The sequence below is a fragment of the Salvia hispanica genome, chromosome 3, assembly GCF_023119035.1.
Source record: "Salvia hispanica cultivar TCC Black 2014 chromosome 3, UniMelb_Shisp_WGS_1.0, whole genome shotgun sequence".
Lineage (NCBI taxonomy): Eukaryota > Viridiplantae > Streptophyta > Magnoliopsida > Lamiales > Lamiaceae > Salvia > Salvia hispanica.
In genome coordinates this window covers 47,648,817-47,667,278 of record NC_062967.1, presented here as the reverse complement: position 1 = coordinate 47,667,278, position 18,462 = coordinate 47,648,817, and the positions used below count along the sequence as shown (strand labels likewise).

General features: G+C 34.2%; 2 protein-coding genes across 2 annotated transcripts; one reads left to right on the top strand and one right to left on the bottom strand.

Annotated features, from left to right (window-relative positions):
* The first annotated feature begins 9,268 nt into the window (after nucleotides 1–9,268).
* Nucleotides 9,269–10,564, top strand: LOC125210374. The gene is made up of 2 exons (XM_048109931.1): nucleotides 9,269–10,243; nucleotides 10,373–10,564. The coding sequence occupies exons 1-2, from the start codon at nucleotides 9,269–9,271 to the stop codon at nucleotides 10,562–10,564; spliced, it is 1,167 nt and encodes a 388-aa protein (XP_047965888.1).
* A 638-nt stretch (nucleotides 10,565–11,202) lies between these two features.
* Nucleotides 11,203–12,276, bottom strand: LOC125210951 (transcription factor MYB1-like). Its single transcript, XM_048110602.1, has 2 exons — nucleotides 11,973–12,276; nucleotides 11,203–11,897 (listed from the first exon to the last, which is right to left on the bottom strand). The coding sequence occupies exons 1-2, from the start codon at nucleotides 12,103–12,105 to the stop codon at nucleotides 11,308–11,310; spliced, it is 723 nt and encodes a 240-aa protein (XP_047966559.1). The 5' UTR covers nucleotides 12,106–12,276; the 3' UTR covers nucleotides 11,203–11,307.
* Between the last annotated feature and the right edge of the window lie 6,186 nt (nucleotides 12,277–18,462).

Here is an 18,462-nt window from a genome sequence, read left to right as displayed (position 1 = left end):
ATTAACGATTTTTCACATGTTCATCGCCGTTTGTTGACGCGCGAGTTCGGTGAGCTCGGCTGTTGACTTGCCAGTAGGGGGGATGCTGATTGGACCTCCTGGGACCCCTGTGCTACTTCCCTAGAACGGGCCCGTTGCGCCGTCCTTTGACCAACTGACAAACTCGTATTTTAGTGTCATGATTGGTGTGTTGATATGCTTAATTTTTGAGTTTTTGTTCTCAAAATGGTTATTTACAGCCAATTACTATTTATTTTGGAGTTCACGTGTTTGTTGAGTGTTTTAGGCAAAATAGGCAAAAAAGAGGTGAAACAGGGTCTCACCCGGCCGGGTGAGGTTTTGTGCAGAAAAGCCACCCGGGCGGGTGGCGTTGAGAAGCCTTGGAGAGTCCAGAGAGCTCGGAAGAAGCCCCACCCGGTCGAGTGAATTTACAGTACAACAATTGTACCCGGCCGGGTGATTTTTCAGTACAACAATCCCACCCGGCCGGTTACGTATGTCTGGCGATTTTTTTTATATTGTGAAACGCGATTTTCTGAAAGAGGAGAATAAGAAAGAAAAGCTAGGGCAACTCTACTCATGCTCTACCGCCGTGAAACACAAAAACCATTTCTCTCAAGCACTATTGGAAGAAGATTGAAGATTCAAGCTTCAATTCCTCCGCCAATTGTACTCCGTATCATGTTTTCCATTGTTTTCTTTAGTTTAGACTTGTTTTCTTCCATGAATATGAGTAGCTAAACTTCTTTTATGTAGAATTCTTGGTGAAGATGCATTGATTCATAGTTTTAATCCAATTGATTTCGTTTTATCTAGCTCTTGTGATTGTTTGGTTTATTCCTATGCTTTTTCCTGTCAATTGCTTGATTACCAATTGGTAGTGTTAGGGTTCCTTAGAGTATTCAGGAGGTGAAATAATTAATTTTGAAAGAGGAATAATCCACAACTTTATTCAATAAAACTCGGGAGAGTTGAGATTCTCAGTGGGATCTTTAATCTAATAAATCTTTTGGGAGTTAAGTCTAAGAATTAGAAGGGGACTTCAATTGTTACACTTAATCTGTGGATTTCTCACCTTGGGAAAGGTTAAATTCATATCTGTGATTGATTCGACAATTCTAGAGACTTTAAATGGTAATCTAATATCAATTGGGTTAGGCTATGAGTTGTGCATCGGATCCTTGAATTCTGCATATTTCTCCATCATTGGTGCGACGAGTAAACGATGGAGGGGACGGGAACTCCTGAGCATCGTCGGGGAGCTCGTGGGAACCACCGCTGCTGCTGTAGTCACCAGCGAGGTTAAGCCACTGCTTCTTCGGCTAGCCAGCATCGACACCCGCCCAGTACTTCTCATAATCCATCAGCACCTTATAGCAGTTCCAGAAGGTGAACTCCTTATAAACATTCTCCAAGAGGAACTGCGACTCCGCGATCCTCATGACATCGTCGTCAGTTTGGCCGCTGGTCTTCATGCGGAGGTTGTTGGCATACAACCCTGCAAATCGGGAGACCGCAACCCTGATTTGGTCTCACTGCTTCCGGCACTCCACCCCGCTGTGTGGCTTCCCATGCGGGCAATGTGTCTTGTAGGCTGCTGCAATCTTAGCCCACAAGTTGACGATCCTCTGATTGTTCGACTGGAGAGGGTCATCGCAAACAGTCACCCAAGCCTGGACAGCCCGACATTCTTGTCATCCGTCCACTTCCTCCGTACATTGTCGTCATCAGCCGGCTGCGACGACTCGCCGACCACCTTTTTGCCCTTTCCCCTCTTCTTCTCCGGTGCGCCCCGACCCCGACCTACTCCCCTTGTATGAGTGGGAGTATCTTCGTATCGATCGACTTGTTCCAACAACTCCTCTAGGGAGAAAGTGTCATCTCCAGTGAATTGAGTCTCCACTGGGATCGATGTGTGGGAAGACGCAGTCAAAAAGTCAAGACTGGGGCGATAGACATTGTCTCCCCCCCTCCCCCCGGTCTGCACCCCCGGCGTCCCTGCATCACGGGCTGCATCCCCTGCATCCTGGGCTGCGGGGGATGCATCCCCCGCTGCCACCCCTGCATCACCGGCATCCCCGACACCCTCTGCCCGCCCTGCCACACCGACATACTACTACCCCCCAGCTGCACCATCGGCTGCACCCCAGACATCCCCGGCATCATCTGTGGCCAAAGGTACATATTGTAGTACCCGCCCATTGGTCTTTATCCACTTCCCACGGGTACCGTGGGAGTTTGCGACCCGCACGTCACTGGCGGAGAGTCGTAGTTGTTCTCCATTTCGCAATATTGCTCTTGTACATAAATTAAGAGATAGAGAAACTCGTTAAAACAAGTTGTGCGAATGAAAATGACGTTAAAATCGCGTATATATAGTCTTGAATTTTTATTTTTTTTTAAAAAAGGGCGCTTGCCGATCGCTAGCCGATCGAAACGCTACAATGGCGGCCAGCAAATCGGCATGGGCTAGCTGATTCGCTCGCCGATTTCACGCTCGCCAGTCCCAATGGTCGGCTAGTGGACCGGCCAGCGCACGCGGAGCGACTAGTCGGCCCGTTAGCCGCTATTGGAGATGCTCGTAAGATTTGCATTGCTCTATTTGCTAATTTCATTAATTTCGCGTAAATTATTTGACTTATTCAAGGGACTGTATGTAATACTAGCATATTGGCATGGCCGCATGGGATAAAATGAAGTGTGAATTTAATTAGTTCTACTGTTTAATAATGATGGTTGTGACTTGTGATAGGTATACAACCCGGCGGCTTGAATTTTATTTCTACAATTAGGACACTGGGGGTCGCAATATTGAAAAAATCATAATTGCATGTTGGCTAATCTGATGTTAAGTTATTGCCAAGAAAAATATGAAAAAGGAGTATATGCCATCTGAGTTTGGAGAACAACAATAATCTTGGAATTATTTTTCTCTCTTTTTTGAATAAAGTACAATTAAATTATTTTAAAAATAAGAAACTCAGCAAAAATACTATGTCAATTTTTATTTTTTTGTTTCAAATATTTCGCCATTTATTATATTTTAATTAAAGCACAAACATTACTCTTAGGACTGGTTTTAATAAATTTTCATTACTACACTATTAATGTAAACATTCTGATTTCTCTGACTTTAATTTTATCTAAAAACATACAACTTCTACAGAGAAAATTTAATTAGGTAAAACAAATTATTGTATGCTATTTTAAATTTGATTTTAAAATATATGTAATTGAATATTCATCTTTAGTCTGATGTATGTATTGAATATTCATTTTTTAAAGTAGAGTACAAATGTAATTAAGTCTTAACTGAGAAATTTCTGGTGATATTTTTACCATATTTCATGCGAACCTCAATGTCTAAAAACTTTTTCTATAGTTCACTCCAATTAATATTTGCATGTTTTTTTTGGAAAACATCACAGAAAAATAAAGTACTACGACAATGGTCCAGTAAATTACCGCATAATATCGCACAATCAGTGCACACATGATTTGTGAATGTAATGATTGCTTTCAAATTATTTTCATTTGACTGGGACACCTCACACCAAAAGTTAAAAACAATGGCCTCACACAACTCGCCTTGTATTTTAAATTTTTAATCTTACATCTTGGTCGTTCGGTCCACACTTAGTGACACGATTTTTTTTGTAGTTTAAAATTTATAAAAATATTTTAATAAATTTAATAAGAAGAAAATAAAATATAAGAAAAAAAATTATGGAATTTTGTGAAAACTGGACCGAACCAAACCGAATTATTTGAAAAAACAAAGCCAAGAAACTGAAATCCAAACTGAAAAATCAAAATTTAAACTACAAAAACCGAATCCTAAAATGAAATTACACAATATATTTTTATAAAAACTGATAAAACATCGAAAATCTAAAAATTAATTTTCCATAATTAATACTCTACAAAAATTATATTGAATCAACCGATTAACATTCTCAAACTATTACTACAATATGTATAAAATCTAAAATATTATCACATTTATTAATATAAATCAACACTAGAGTTTGTTTTGTAATTTTTAGGTATAGTATATAAATGTACTTTCACGTTTATTAATTGGTTCGGACGTTCGGTGAATCGGTGTTGTAACTGTAATGGGATTTGCTTACATATTAACTGCAAAATGGAATTATGAGTGAAATGCGGTTAATGTGGATGACTTAATAAAATTAAAAAATATAAAGCAGCTTTCTTCACATTGACTAAGTATAGTACTAGTACTAATTAGTAGTACTACTGTTTTGAAATAATCCTGTAGAAATAAAAAAAAAACAGTTTGAAATCGTGGAATGCAAATGCATGAAAAATAATGAGGGGGCTCACATGATTGGTGTTTAATTCCGAGGCAGTGGGAATAGTTGAATAATTCTGTATTCACATGCACTTGTAATTAGAGTAGCCCTCTGCTACTGCTTACAAGTTACAACTGGCTGTACCCATAAATCAAATTATTAAAAATTATTCAAATTTTTAACTAAGAAACTTTATGCTGATATTTTCATTTTTCAAAAGTTGCAATAATATTTAATTAGGGACTGGCTGCTTCAGAGTTGGTTAATTATTAATATTGTAAAAGATTTGTCACAGCGTGGCTCATGACGAGATCTTGCTGCAAATATATATAGCTAAGTCGTGTTTGTTCGTGGATCTACTTTTATAATTTAGTTTTTGAGGTTGTTGGAAATTTCATATTTGATTTCCCTTTTACACAAATATTCAATTGGTGAGATTGGAAGCCACGGAATATCCTATTCATTTTTCTAATAATATAGAGAGATTTGTTGTTCGTGGTTGAAAAGGCAAATGTTTGTAATTAAATAATTTTCTCACTGTTATTGTTAGCACATATGCCAACCATATTTATTGTTTATAATATTGTAAGTTGTAACCACTGGTGATGGATACATTTTGAATTTGATAATTTATAATTATATTACTGCAAATATTTTTAAAATATTACGGAGTACTAAATTATATTAACATCCACAACAAGGCCACGACCACAACAATCGTTTTCCTTTTATATTTGTTCATCTTTATTTATAAAAAAAAAAGATTGGACTTAAACATTATACTATCATTATAAAGTGAATCATGAGTCTAGAAAGATGGAACACATATGCAGGGCCGTACAAGTTTTTTTTCTTTTTTTCCCATATAATATTGACAGCGAGATAAAAAAAATTCAATAACTTAATCATGAGGCCACCACCAAAATAAATCGTTACTTTTCATTCTTAATGTTAAAAACTTGAAACATAGTGAAAAGATTTCCAACTTAAAAAATGGTGAAACATGAACCAAGCTCTTGTGCATATAATTAATATTAGCAGTTGCAATTTGTAAATACTCTATGCTCGAGACACATCCTTCGCGTATTATTTTTTCAAAATTTTATTTATTTATTTATTGGGTTTCATGGAGATGAGGGCCCACAGCGTTATTTTGTCTCTAACGATTTTAAATACTCCTGTGTACCATTAGTCACGCATTAATTATTTATTGTACTTATATAACTATAACACAGTAGGTACAACTCGTAATATTTTAAAAACAAATTCTTTGCACTTGACCTGAACCGTTCGTTTATTTGGAAAGAAGACAAAAGAACACATCGATAGTAAATTCATCACATGGTATATGTTCTTTCATTGTGGGTTTTATTTACTTTATTATTTTTTGTTTTTTCTAACCAAGTACTTTGAATAAGAGGCGATTGTAATCATGCCCCCCCCCCCGTTTGCAACACAATTTTCTTTTATTGATTTTATACTCTCTTAGTCACCTAAAAGATAACTACTCTCTTCATTTCTTGTTCATCGAGTCATTTGTCTATTTTAAAAAATTTCAAGATAATTGAGTCATTTTTATTTTTGTCAAAAAGTATTTATTTTACTCTCTTTTCATCTCTTCTACTTTATTCACTATCCACTTAACACACTATTATTAATTTTTATGTCTAAAAAAAATGTTTCTATTAACAAGGAATGAAGATAATATTTTGTAGATGATACTATTTTGATACTCTTATAGATGTATCTATAAGAAGATTTGACTTTTTTGATACTCTTTTATTCAATATTCTGCAATTTTGGTTTTGTGACTTTCAGAAATTTTGGTTTGGTGATTATATTAATTTCCAATAGTTTATACATTTCTGTAAGTAAATATAGTACTATCAGGTATCAACTATTTCTTTTAATTACTATTACAGTAGTTTATTACTATAGATTTATGGTAACATGTAATTTAATTTCAAACAAATTTATATGGAGTACTTTTTTATGATTTGTAAATTTTACACCTTCCGTCGTACGTAAGCATATTTTATTTTTTACTAATAAAATAGAAAATCTTGAGTTTTTTTTAATAAAAAAAATCGAATACGTTTTTCCATATAATTTTTTGAGTTTTTAATTAAAAAAAATCTGTGTATTGCAAAAATAATTTTTTTGCTTTTGTGATTTTAAATATGTCGATCTCATAGTTTTATTCATATTGAGAACAAATCGTGTTACCGTAATTATTCGAAAAGAAAAAGTAAGGTCATAATTTTGTATAAAATATAAAGAAATAAACCTTATTTCGAATTGATTGGAATTAGTCATCGTAATAAAAAAGGATACTTTCAAATAATGGTGACATTAATAATAATATATCATCATTCATTTTGTTTTTGTGTAAGACGAGCCTATATTTTCCCTTAAACTACTATTAATGAGTTTTACAAAAACTTTTAATTAAACTTTTGGTAGTACTACTAATTAACAAAAGATGATGACTTATATTCTTCCTTTAAATTTTACGTCTTTGACTTATGGGAGGTTAATCAGAATAAAAGAGTTGGTATTTGATTTATGATTTGATTAGTTGAAGTCGAATGCAATCGTGATAAAGATGGTCATTTATATTCATATATTTCTAGATTGTTGCACAAATGATTACGTATAGGGCACACTGATTTTACACATAAGCATTTCCATATATATTATTATTGACTTAATTGATACCCTCAAATTTTCCCTTCATAAAATAATTACAAAATTTGTGATCTGTCGGTTGTTTGCTTACGTCAAACATATAACGACTGCCATTTAATTTCTTTATAAAGAAAAATATGTTAACATATGCAATTGATCATTTAATAACTACTATTATAAGTGGTCCCTTCCTTTAGACTTGTGCTTTATCAATCAACTAGCTTGGTATTGAATATACTTTAATATTCTTTGATATCTAATCTCACTTATACATTACTTTAAAAATGGGTAGTTATAAACAATTTTCAAGTGCATATATTACGGAGTATTTGTTTTGTTGTATACTTTAATTGACCAAAATTAACTGGCACAATGGTTAATCAAGATGCTCACAGCCATGCTCTGTCAATTAAATCAGTGACTTGTTTATTACTAGTTGAGTTTGTTTCTTCGAAATATAATTTAAATATATGCACTATATATATGAACATACTTTGGGCTATTGTAAAAAGTATTTTAGTTGATGGAAATGATATGTGAGTAAATGCGTATCAAAATAATTGATTGTGATGAATTGAAAAGGAAAAACATATAGTTGGGAAAAATAATGTGGATGGGACTTGAGAAGATATTTGTGGGTAACAATTACATAATCATTAATACTTCCACACAAGTAGGTAGTGGTATACGCAAATAATGATAGTATTATATTCTCTTTTTTTACTCATAAGTAAATCCACGTGGGAACTACTAGACTATGCTACAATATTGTCCGTCAAAATATAATCAAAAGATACCAACAATACGTAGCATAACAATGGTTGAATTTCAATATTACTCCCAGCTGTAGAAGTTATAGATTGCCATATGATCCTTAGCTTAATAATTATTAATTAGTTTATATATTAAGAGAGTGATTATAAATAAAAACAAAATCCTATGTTGGATTTCCGAACATAGTAATAATGCAAGCAAATTAATAATAATATCTAATGTATAGTCATAATGTTTGTGAGGATCATTTTATTATAAAAGATAACTACGTTGAGTTTTTGCCAGTATACTGTATATATACATGTATGATGGTGGTTTTCTATTGCAAAATTACTAGCTTCATATTGAAAAGTTAAATTCGTATAATATATTTAATTTAAAAATAACACATCATATATACAATACTACTTTTTTACAATGTGTAAAACTAATTGTCTCACTTGACTATATACTAAAATAAAATAAGACAATTTACAAAGGAAACCTTATTATATAATGCATCGACTCTGATCCTTGGCATGTCGAGGAAAACAATTTATCACCCAATTATGCAATATCACAATATACCCTACTTATTTGTGGTCTGAATTGAATTGAATTGAATGAAATACCCCACTTAATTTATGTGAAATTCTATTTTGCTTGTCAGTTGTCACACTTTGTTTTATACTATTGTACTTCGAATGCAAGAGTTTAAGTGTGAATTATTATCTACTTTGTAGCTCGAGTACGTCCCGATAAAATTTTTCAAAATATGTTTATATTTTATGTTATTTATACAAACCTTAAATTATTTCTTCATATTTAATTATGTTTGAGTTTAAGCATATATCTCAAAATTTATTTAATATTCTATAAATAATGACCAATTTTTACCATTATGCGTTTGATTGATCACCTGTTAATTTTCTTGGTAGCATCCTGATAATCCTGAAAACCGAACGGGTAGGGTTAGAGATAAAAACTTTTAACCCGATTAGCTAGTATCTTATTAAACCATAATTTGAAAAGGGATTTGAAACCTGCTGAACTAGTTTGATTGATAAAATGTGTAGTATAAATTCTTTTAATAAAGCCATGTGGTCAATCTTATAATAATATTATAACAATGAGAAGCCAATTTACTAAATCTGGATGACAAAATAATTATTCTAGCTGTGTAGGTGTACATTCTTAAGAGAACTAAGAGTATCCACAGTGGGAGGGCCGCGGCTCTTGACCTGGAGGCGGCCTAGGCGCGGTCCCCCACTACTGAGGTGCAAGGTGGACGAGGCCCTGGGAGGTGGACGAGAGAGGGCCGAGCTCTCGGCCAGGCCGAGGCTCTTGGGCGCGCGACTCGGCCTACCACTGCAAGGGCCGAGAGCCGCGACCCTTGGCCCCCGAATTTTTTTTTTTCAATTTTTTTTTATATATTCATCATTTCTCCTCCATTTTTTTTACCCCAAACCAAACTCCACTCTTTCCAATTGATTTCAATTTAGTTTCAAAACATGGATTCCGACAATGAAAATTTTCAACGAGCGATCGATGAGGAGTTCGAAGAACTCGTTGCAGCGGTGCAAGCTGAAGCGGACGAGGAGGAGGAGGCGGCGGCGGCGGCGGTCCCTCGGCCGATCTACCGTCGGCGGTATATCAACCGTGACCATGCCGGAGCCGACCATCGGTTGATGGAAGACTACTTTGGTGATAACCCCCGTTATCCCCCGGAGATTTTTCGTTGGCGATTCAGAATGTCGCAACGACTCTTCATCCACATTGCGTATTGTTTGTCTCAGCGGTACAGATGCTTCACCTTGCGTAATGATGTCACCGGTCGACCCAGATTGTCGACATATCAAAAGTGCACGGTGGCAATTAGGCAGCTTGCCTATGCCGGGCCTGCTGACATGTTCGACGAATATCTGCAGATGGGCGAAACGACTGCCCTTAAGACGCTGAGACAGTTTTGCAAGGGTATCAAAGAAATCTTCAAAGGGGAGTATCTACGGAAACCAACGGCCGAGGAATGCCAGCGACTGATAAATATGCACGGGACTGTGCATCATTTTCCGGGCATGATGGGCAGCATCGATTGCATGCACTGGGAGTGGAGGAACTGCCCGGTGGCTTGGAAGGGGCAATTCACTTCTGGTTTCAAAGGGCGACATCCCACGATGATCCTTGAAGCCGTTGCTGACTACCGCTTGCGAATCTGGCATGCGTATTTTGGTGTTGTTGGGTCGAACAACGACATCAACGTTCTACAATCATCGCATCTCTTCAATGATGAGTCCCGGGGTGAGGGTCCGCAGGTCAGCTTCGTGGCCAATGGCACGCAGTACAACAGGGCATACTATTTGGCCGATGGAATATATCCTCGTTGGCCCGTGTTTGTCAAGACGATCCGACAACCAGTTGGGCCGAAGCAGACCTATTTTGCAAAAAAACAAGAGGGTGCTAGGAAGGATGTTGAGCGGGCTTTTGGAGTCCTCCAAGCTCGATGGGCCATTATACGGTGTCCGTTCGACTATGGCACGAAAATGATGTCGCAGACATCATGACTGCGTGTATCATATTGCACAATATGATAATTGATGATGAATGCTTTGCTGCAGAGCTGGGCACCGGAAGATGGTGCTAGCACAAGTCACGTTATTGCAATCCCTCCCCTGCAGATGGGTGTACCACGCAGTAATGAATACTTGATTCAGCGCTTCACCGATATGCGGAGTGAAATATCACATTCAACACTGCAGGCTGATTTGGTTAAAGAGGTCTGGAACCGTAGAGGAGGGGGCGCCGCGTGATATGAGTTCTCTTTGTTGTTCGTGTTGTATCAAAAAATTTCGTTGTATAATTTTCCCTTTTATAATATTACAGCGAAACTTTTGTTATAATTTTGTTATAATATTTACTATGTGTTTTAATTATTATATGCAAATAATATTTATTATAGCTAAAATTAAAATGTAACAAAAAAATATTAAGAAAATAATTTTAATTGGTGGTGCGGAGGGCCACCATTGTGGTGGCCAAGTTTTATGGACAAGGGCCAAGTTTATTGGGCATGCCCAAGAAATGGTGACTTGAGCATGCCCAAGAGGGCCACCACCGTGGTCAATCTAAATGGAACAAATTTAGTGTCTTCGACATCCCTACTAATAGACAATGTTTGGAATGTTTGATTGAATTTTGGGTACACACATTTAATTAGTAGTAGTAGCGTTGCTAGATGACACGATGTTTTGTTAACTGAGCAATAGTAGTAACACCACAACAATTGGAAATGTTCGTTTACGATAGCAATTCATAGATTTGAAGGTGTTGGTAAATCAATAAGACAAAAATCCCAATATAATGGAACAAGGCTTTGAAAGTTTGCGGGACCAAATTGTGTTGTACCCACATTAATTAGTTAGAATGATTTTAAATTAAAAAAAAGAAAAGAATAAAAGTAGTGGAGTAGTTTATTATGGCACAAGCATACATATTTTTTATTTATTTACATATATTTTTTAAAATGATTCCATATTTATTAGTAGTAAATCTTCTAGAGAAGCTGGAGGTACTCATCGTAGACCTGGTCCAACATGTTGACATCGCTGGATATGGAAGCGGAGTGGTTAAGCACCGGCAAGATAAACCCTCCGTCGAGGAAATCATCGGGGCCGTCGAGCTCGAAAATCGGCGGCCAGGGCACCGGCGGGAATGAGAGGTGTTCCTTGTCCGGCACGTAGGCGGCGTCGCTGTTGGAGGCCAAGCTGTCGTAGCTGCTGCTGCGGGAGAAGGCCGACGACACTCTGACCGGCTTCGGCACGCACACTTTGGTCTTGGGCGGCGGCGGAGGGGTTGGCTTCTTGTGCTTCTTCTTGTGCTGCTTGGTGGCGAGGTGGGGGAGGTCCTTGTGGGGGGCGGCGGCGGAGTTGAGCTTCTTGAGGAGGTGAGTGTTCCAGTAGTTTTTGATCTCATTGTCCGTTCGACCTGGCAATCTGCCGGCGATTAAGGACCAGCGGTTGCCGAGGAGGCCGTGGAGGCGGACGATGAGATCCTCCTCGTCTTCGCTTATGTTGCCGCGCTTTATCCCCGGGCGGAGGTAGTTCATCCACCTCAGCCGGCAGCTCTTGCCGCATCTCATTAGATCTGCACCAAATTACACTACATTAATTAGTATACAAAGAGAGAGAGAGAGGGGGGAAATTAAATGAAGTTAGTTACCGGCTTTCTTTGGGAGAGATCTCCATTGGCCTTCACCGTGTTGAGTGATGTAATTGGCGAGAAGAGTGTCTTCTTTAGTGGACCAAGGGCCTCTTCGGAGCCCAACCTTGGAGCAGCAAGGGGATCTTCCCATTGCAATTATTCACACTTGCTTTGATTGGACCTGCGACTATTTCTTCTACTTGTTTTTTCTTCTCTATCTCTCACACACACAGAGCACGCAGTAGCAGCCAATAAGAGAGAGAGAGAGAGAAGGGAGGAGGGAAAAAACCAAATGATTTGTTCGCATAGCAGCCACGGGACCATTGGAGTGTCTGCCTTTATAGGCCGCGAAAATTATTGGGCAAAATGTTCCTCTCACATACGCTTGTTTTCAGTAAGATGATATAAATATGACCAAAATTGAATTCTATACTTTTTGGTGGTTCAATTTTGATCCGTCTCGCATCTTTAACATTTAACATTTAATTAGTAAAAATGTTTTCTTCATAATTATCCTACTACGAAATATTTTATGAAATCGTATCTAATACTCCATCCATACATCGATAGAAATAGGAACGGATTTTGATACATGATTGATAAAATAAGAGAGAAGGAGTAAAAATAGTTGAAATTGTGCAGTAATTGGTGGGACCCATAAATAATAAAATAAAATAGAATGAGAAAAAAGTTTTTAAATGGATATAAAGAGGAGTATTTCTTTGAAACGAACGAAAAAGGAAATATGAGATATTTCTACGAGATGGAGGGAGTATATCAGTCAAGAAATCTTGTGTGGACATTATCATTGGTGAGTTAGACAATGTTGTTTATCTGAAAAAAAAAAAAAGAAAAAGCCTTGCGGTTCAAAAAAAAACATTTTCATTGATTGTATAAATCCAAACTTTGTAAATGTTTAAGAATGATTATTAAAATTAGATAAGAATTTTACCAAACTTTATGTGTTTATGACATGTACTAGTAATAGTATTTGTTTGTACAAGAGTGTAAATACGTGCCGGCTAATTTCCAACGGCCCATATTGTTCCGCCCCTCCCATTTGCTCGATCCGATCTACGCTATTGATGGTCGTTGGTCAACTATATTCATTCTCATTAATATTATATTATTATTTCTACCAATAGCGTTTACATCATGTGAATTAACTATTACTCGGTTACGTCGATTTTGTGATAATAGTATAATATTTCAACGTGGAAGGGAGTGTGTGCAAACACGATCGCAATTAATGATATATTCTGCATTTTAATTCAAATTGAGTTTTTCTCGGGATTATGTTTGAATTTTTTGATTTTGTTCCATCCCTAAAAAAAGAATTCTATTTGAAACAACTCATCAACTTTGTCCAATTTTAACTACTTTCTCCAAAAAAATTTCAATACTCAACTGCGCCTGTTTTCGTGAAAAATTAATGGAGTAGGTTTTATTTTTATAAAGTGGGAAAATAATTTTCTAACATGATTGTGCAGCCTTTTATTGAGTGTTGGCTGTCCTCGTATTCGAGTTGAAATTATTGATAGCTTTATAATGATTCCAAATTGAAATTGATTTTCGTTTATGTACTACTCCTATGAGTTTAACATCTCACGTATCCCCACTAGCTGGAAAATGATTTGTATTTTGTTGAGCTAGTGTCCGCACCACAAAAATAAATTAACTTATTCAAATAAAATAAGTAAATTTTTAAAGTGTCGATGTCCCGGAGCTGGACGTAATAAAATTAAAATTAATGAATTACTCCGTAGTATTAAATTATATAAATACGATAGCAATTTTGAAAATTAAATGAAGATCTCGGTTTACCTAAAATCTCATTCTACTATTTAATGGGGAGAGAGAGATATAGAGCGCTCACGAATCACGACATTTATTTTTATTCTGTTTAATTTATCGTATTTACAGTTTCTTCTCTTATTTTTTTTTAAGTGTATACATTGTTTAATGATAAAATATTTAATGATTATTAAATTGAATATCACGACATGAGTTTTTATTTGATAGTACTATATAATTACAAAAATACTAGTACGGGTCATATTCTAATGGTTAAGATTAAGTCTTAATTTGAGATTACTAATTAGTTAGCAATTGATCACTCTCGTACTATTATAACATAGAAATGTTATTACTACTAAACTATCATTTAACGATTGAGGTTGGCTTTAAAATATATTTCAGAATTACTTTGAATTTTTTTTTTTTGTCTTAAATTGAGTTTAGCCGATTTATGTGTTTCAATGGTATATAAAAACTGAATTTGTGAAAAAAACCTCGTTCTTTCTAAAAGACTAAAGTAGGAAAATGGTTGATCAATTCTAAAAAAGTTAAAATAGAAAATAGGTACAGTATATTATTGTCATTTCTAACAGATAATTAAGTTGTGATTAGGTTTAGATTGTTAAATGTTCTTTCGTATACTATGAGTCTTTCAGTATATGTCCAATAACATATTTTCATATACTATGGAGTATTAATTACACTAATTGTTAATACTTATAAATCAACCATTCAATATCAAATACTCACTCCGTTTCTTCATAGTTGAGGCGGAACTTTTCTGCACGGAGTTTTAGAAATAAATGTTCAGTGTGTTAAATAAATAGATAAAAAGGTAAGAGTGAGGAAAAGATATAGAGAATAAAGTATAAAGTGAATAAAGTAGAGAGAATAGAGTAAAAGAGAGTAAAGTAAGAAAGAGAAAAAAATTACTTATCATATATGGAAATGACTCAACTATGAAGAAACTTTCCGAAATGAAAAAATGACTCAACTATGAATAACCGAGGGAGTAGTACATTATTTAAGTATCATTTTTTGAAATATTATATTTTAACTATATTTATAATATTGTCATTTAACTCGTACTTTTATTGGAAATATAAATTCAATAGATTAAGTGGTAAAAGAAACTAGAATGAGAAAGAAGATCACACTGCTTTTTAATTTGTGTAATAATATGCGTATGACATGGAATAGTTATAAGAGAATTCTTTATAACTAATTGTTAAGTTTCTCTAGTTAGACTTGCCATGTATAAATAACATAACACTAAAATAAACACCACTTCTAGCCAAAAAAATTCATACTACAATTATTAGATCATGAAGTCCATAACGTACGAAAGTGTTACTTCAATTTGTTTAATCTTTAACTGGTTTAAATTATAAAAACATCCAAAGTGTTTGTCAACTCAATTAGTTGGACGTTTTTTTTAAAGTGGTCCAAAAACATGGCAGTTTTCTATTGCTTTGTTTAAATTAATATTTTAATAAAAATAAATAAAATAGTTTCATAATATTTTTCTTCTATTCCTTTTAATGCAAGGGCAGAGCCAGAAATTCTACTTGAGGAGCAAAATTATAGTACATGAGAAAAATTTGGGGTAATTATTGGGACATTTATAAAGAAATATGAATAAAATTGCAAATTTACAAAACAAAATATACGTATATATAAAACTTTGAGGGGGGCAAATGCCCCACCAGGAGACCATGTGGCTCCGCCCCTGCTCTTATGTTTTGCCTTCTCTTCGATAAATCTCTACGGACTAGGAACCATTAACCAGGCTCTAGCAAACACACAAAACGTAGTCATTTTCCACAATTTAATAATTTTGAACTTCAGAAAATGTAGAATATGTACATGGGCATCATGATATGCATAAATGCAAGTTATCAGTTTTAATTGTTTTTACATTAATCCTAGATATGATAATTAGTATGCTAGGTTTCACTTGTTTCTTGAACTTGGTTCTGATATGTATACGTGATATACACATGATCAGATTCAACGGTGCAATTCTTGTGTTTCACATTCCATGTACTACATTTTGATTTTTCGCACATATTTTTTGTTTTCGATTAAATTTAATATAACTTTATAAGTTGAATTTTGTAATGATTATCAAGAGGTTATGCATCAAAGGATGTTTTTTAAAAATATTTTTAAATTACATTTTAAATAATATTTAATTTTGTTTTATTATAATCCGATACATTCTATTTTTGTAATTTATATATCACTATTAAAATAATTAATTTACAAATATTGAGATCACATCAGCTCGTTAGATAATCTGCAGAGACAAGTATTAGAAAAAATCTTATAGGTATTAATTAAATCTTGGTCTCTTAAGCTAGCTATATTTCAGAAGTTGGTAGAGTTGCGGCTTCAGTTTAATATTCCACTATACCACCTTTATTTTCTTTCAGATTTTTATGTATGCGTCTTTTACCTTTAATTATCAATTTTCAGAAAAATATACTCCCTCCGTCCGCGATTAGGAGTCCCGGTCACTTTTGCGCACCTATTTTATAAAAATGATAAAAAATAGTTAAAGTGGAGAAATAGTAAAGTAAAAAAGATATTACATTACCATTTCTCCACTTTAACTATTTTTTATAATTTTTATAAAACGGGTGCACAAAATTGACTGAGACTCCTAATCGCGGACGGAGGGAGTAATTTTTTATTTAGTCCATTCAGAACCTTCATTATTGCACAGGAACTATACTAAATATTCAAAACCTTGCTGTTTCCAGTTCATTATTCTAAATTCAATTTGGTCGTTGGTTATATTATTATGTATGTTTGGTATTTAGCAAGCTTTTCTCTGATCTAGATGTCCATCTTACAACTTATATTCATTCCTATAATTAACTGAGTGATTAGATCGGACAACATTTTAGTAGCTAGCTAGGTACTGTATTTAATAGCGATTTACAGTTGAAGTGTGAATTTGTCGTAGTGTAAAGTTTCAAATATATATGTAAATAAATATAAAGACAATATGACACATTTATTTTCTACGATAACAATAAATGCACGTTTCTTAATATTATTAATAAAATAACGAAACCGGAAAATCAATTGCAGAAACGTGGATGCTAGCTATTTCTGGTTTAAAATTTAAGAGTGACAATATGGTATTTCGCCTTTAATATTTTTCTAGAAGCTTCTTTAGTAGTTAGACTGAAACGATACTCGCTTTTAGCCTAAAAGTGATTAAAATATAATTAGAATTTTGGACAATAATCTACTGTATTTTCTTCGTGAAATATTCTGCTCCATAGATAATGTTATTCAGTAATTTTCAACATTCTCTCTATAAATAGCCTCATAATGGAAATGTTATTTATTAAGGAATAATGATCATCATTCTCTTTATAAATAGCCTCATAATGGAAATATTATTTACAAATAAATAATGATCAACATTCTCTCTATAATTATATTGCCTCATAATTGAAACGTTATCTAGTACTATCAACATTATCTCTATAAAATAATAGTTTTATTAATTCGATTTTCTTGTCGAATACTAGATCCAGGCCCGGATTCATCGACATAACAATTGGAAAATATCACTTCTAAAGAAAATAATTATACACTTAATTCCATTTAATTAGTAGGTGTATATATTTTCCATATACAGTAACTCCCTAATTTGTTTATTTGTCATCAATATATTGTCGTGTATTTGAAAATTTTATTCTTTTCGTGATTTTCACTGGAACAGTTCGAAAGTAATCATTTCTCCTTCTCAGATTAAACGTGTCAGCTTTTTACATATGTTCATGTGATTCACACTACTGAATAGTTACTAATCTCCAAATCTTTTATAATAAAAATATTATTCTTACACAAGAAAATCCATTTACTTGAATTTAATCAGTTTTAAATACGAAATATAGGAATTCACCATCACATCTACAAATTAAAAACACATAATACTGAAACTTAATCATGTATTTAGGACGGTTTAAAACTTAAAAGGGTGTGTGGGGTGAATGATGCACAAGGTGTCGAAAACAACACTGAGATCCACATACTATATGTTTATATTCATATATTTATAATATTAATTAATTGTTTTAGCTCAATATTTACGAATAACAATTTTGTACTCCATATTTTGTTGCTTCTGATTTTGGTTAAAACTTAGGTGATCTGGTCTTTCATCTTGGCTCAAATTTAAAGATCCAGGGAACAAAATTAACAGAAAAAAAATGTAGTAGTGTTTTAAAATTATTACTAAAATTATAAAAATTTGCACTCATGACCATAAAGACATGTTGGTAAAATTGATGCACAGTAATTAAGACTCTTCTCAGTAGGAAACATACTCTTGTCTTATTAGGAAAATCAATTTCAATTCTTCCAAAAGCATAATAATTTAGGAATTAGAAAAAAACCATTGGATCCTTGTTTTTAATATCTCAAAATATTCTCACAAATCTATCTTGGTCATTAGTATTTTTGTCCAAATTCAGTACGAAAGAGAGGCATCAATATGTGGCCTGAAAAAGGAATATATATGTGCAGCCAAAATACAATAAAATTGAATATAATAAAATCGCATAAATTGCATGTGGAAATTGATGTGGCTGTCCTTAAAGTATGGAAACATTAGTCCGGCCCTATAAAACTAGATGGGCCCCAACGGCCCAATATTATGCAACTTGCAAGTTCATTTTCTGAATCATAC

Excerpts from the sequence above, each read along its gene's own strand:
- LOC125210374 (XM_048109931.1), top strand. The coding sequence starts at position 9,269 with ATGGATTCCGACAATGAAAATTTTCAACGAGCGATCGATGAGGAGTTC. Across the intron at positions 10,244-10,372 it reads ATGTTGAGCGGGCTTTTGGA|AGCTGGGCACCGGAAGATGG; the intron begins GTCCTCCAAGCT and ends GCTTTGCTGCAG.
- LOC125210951 (XM_048110602.1), bottom strand. The coding sequence starts at position 12,105 with ATGGGAAGATCCCCTTGCTGCTCCAAGGTTGGGCTCCGAAGAGGCCCT. Across the intron at positions 11,898-11,972 it reads ATCTCTCCCAAAGAAAGCCG|ATCTAATGAGATGCGGCAAG; the intron begins GTAACTAACTTC and ends AATTTGGTGCAG.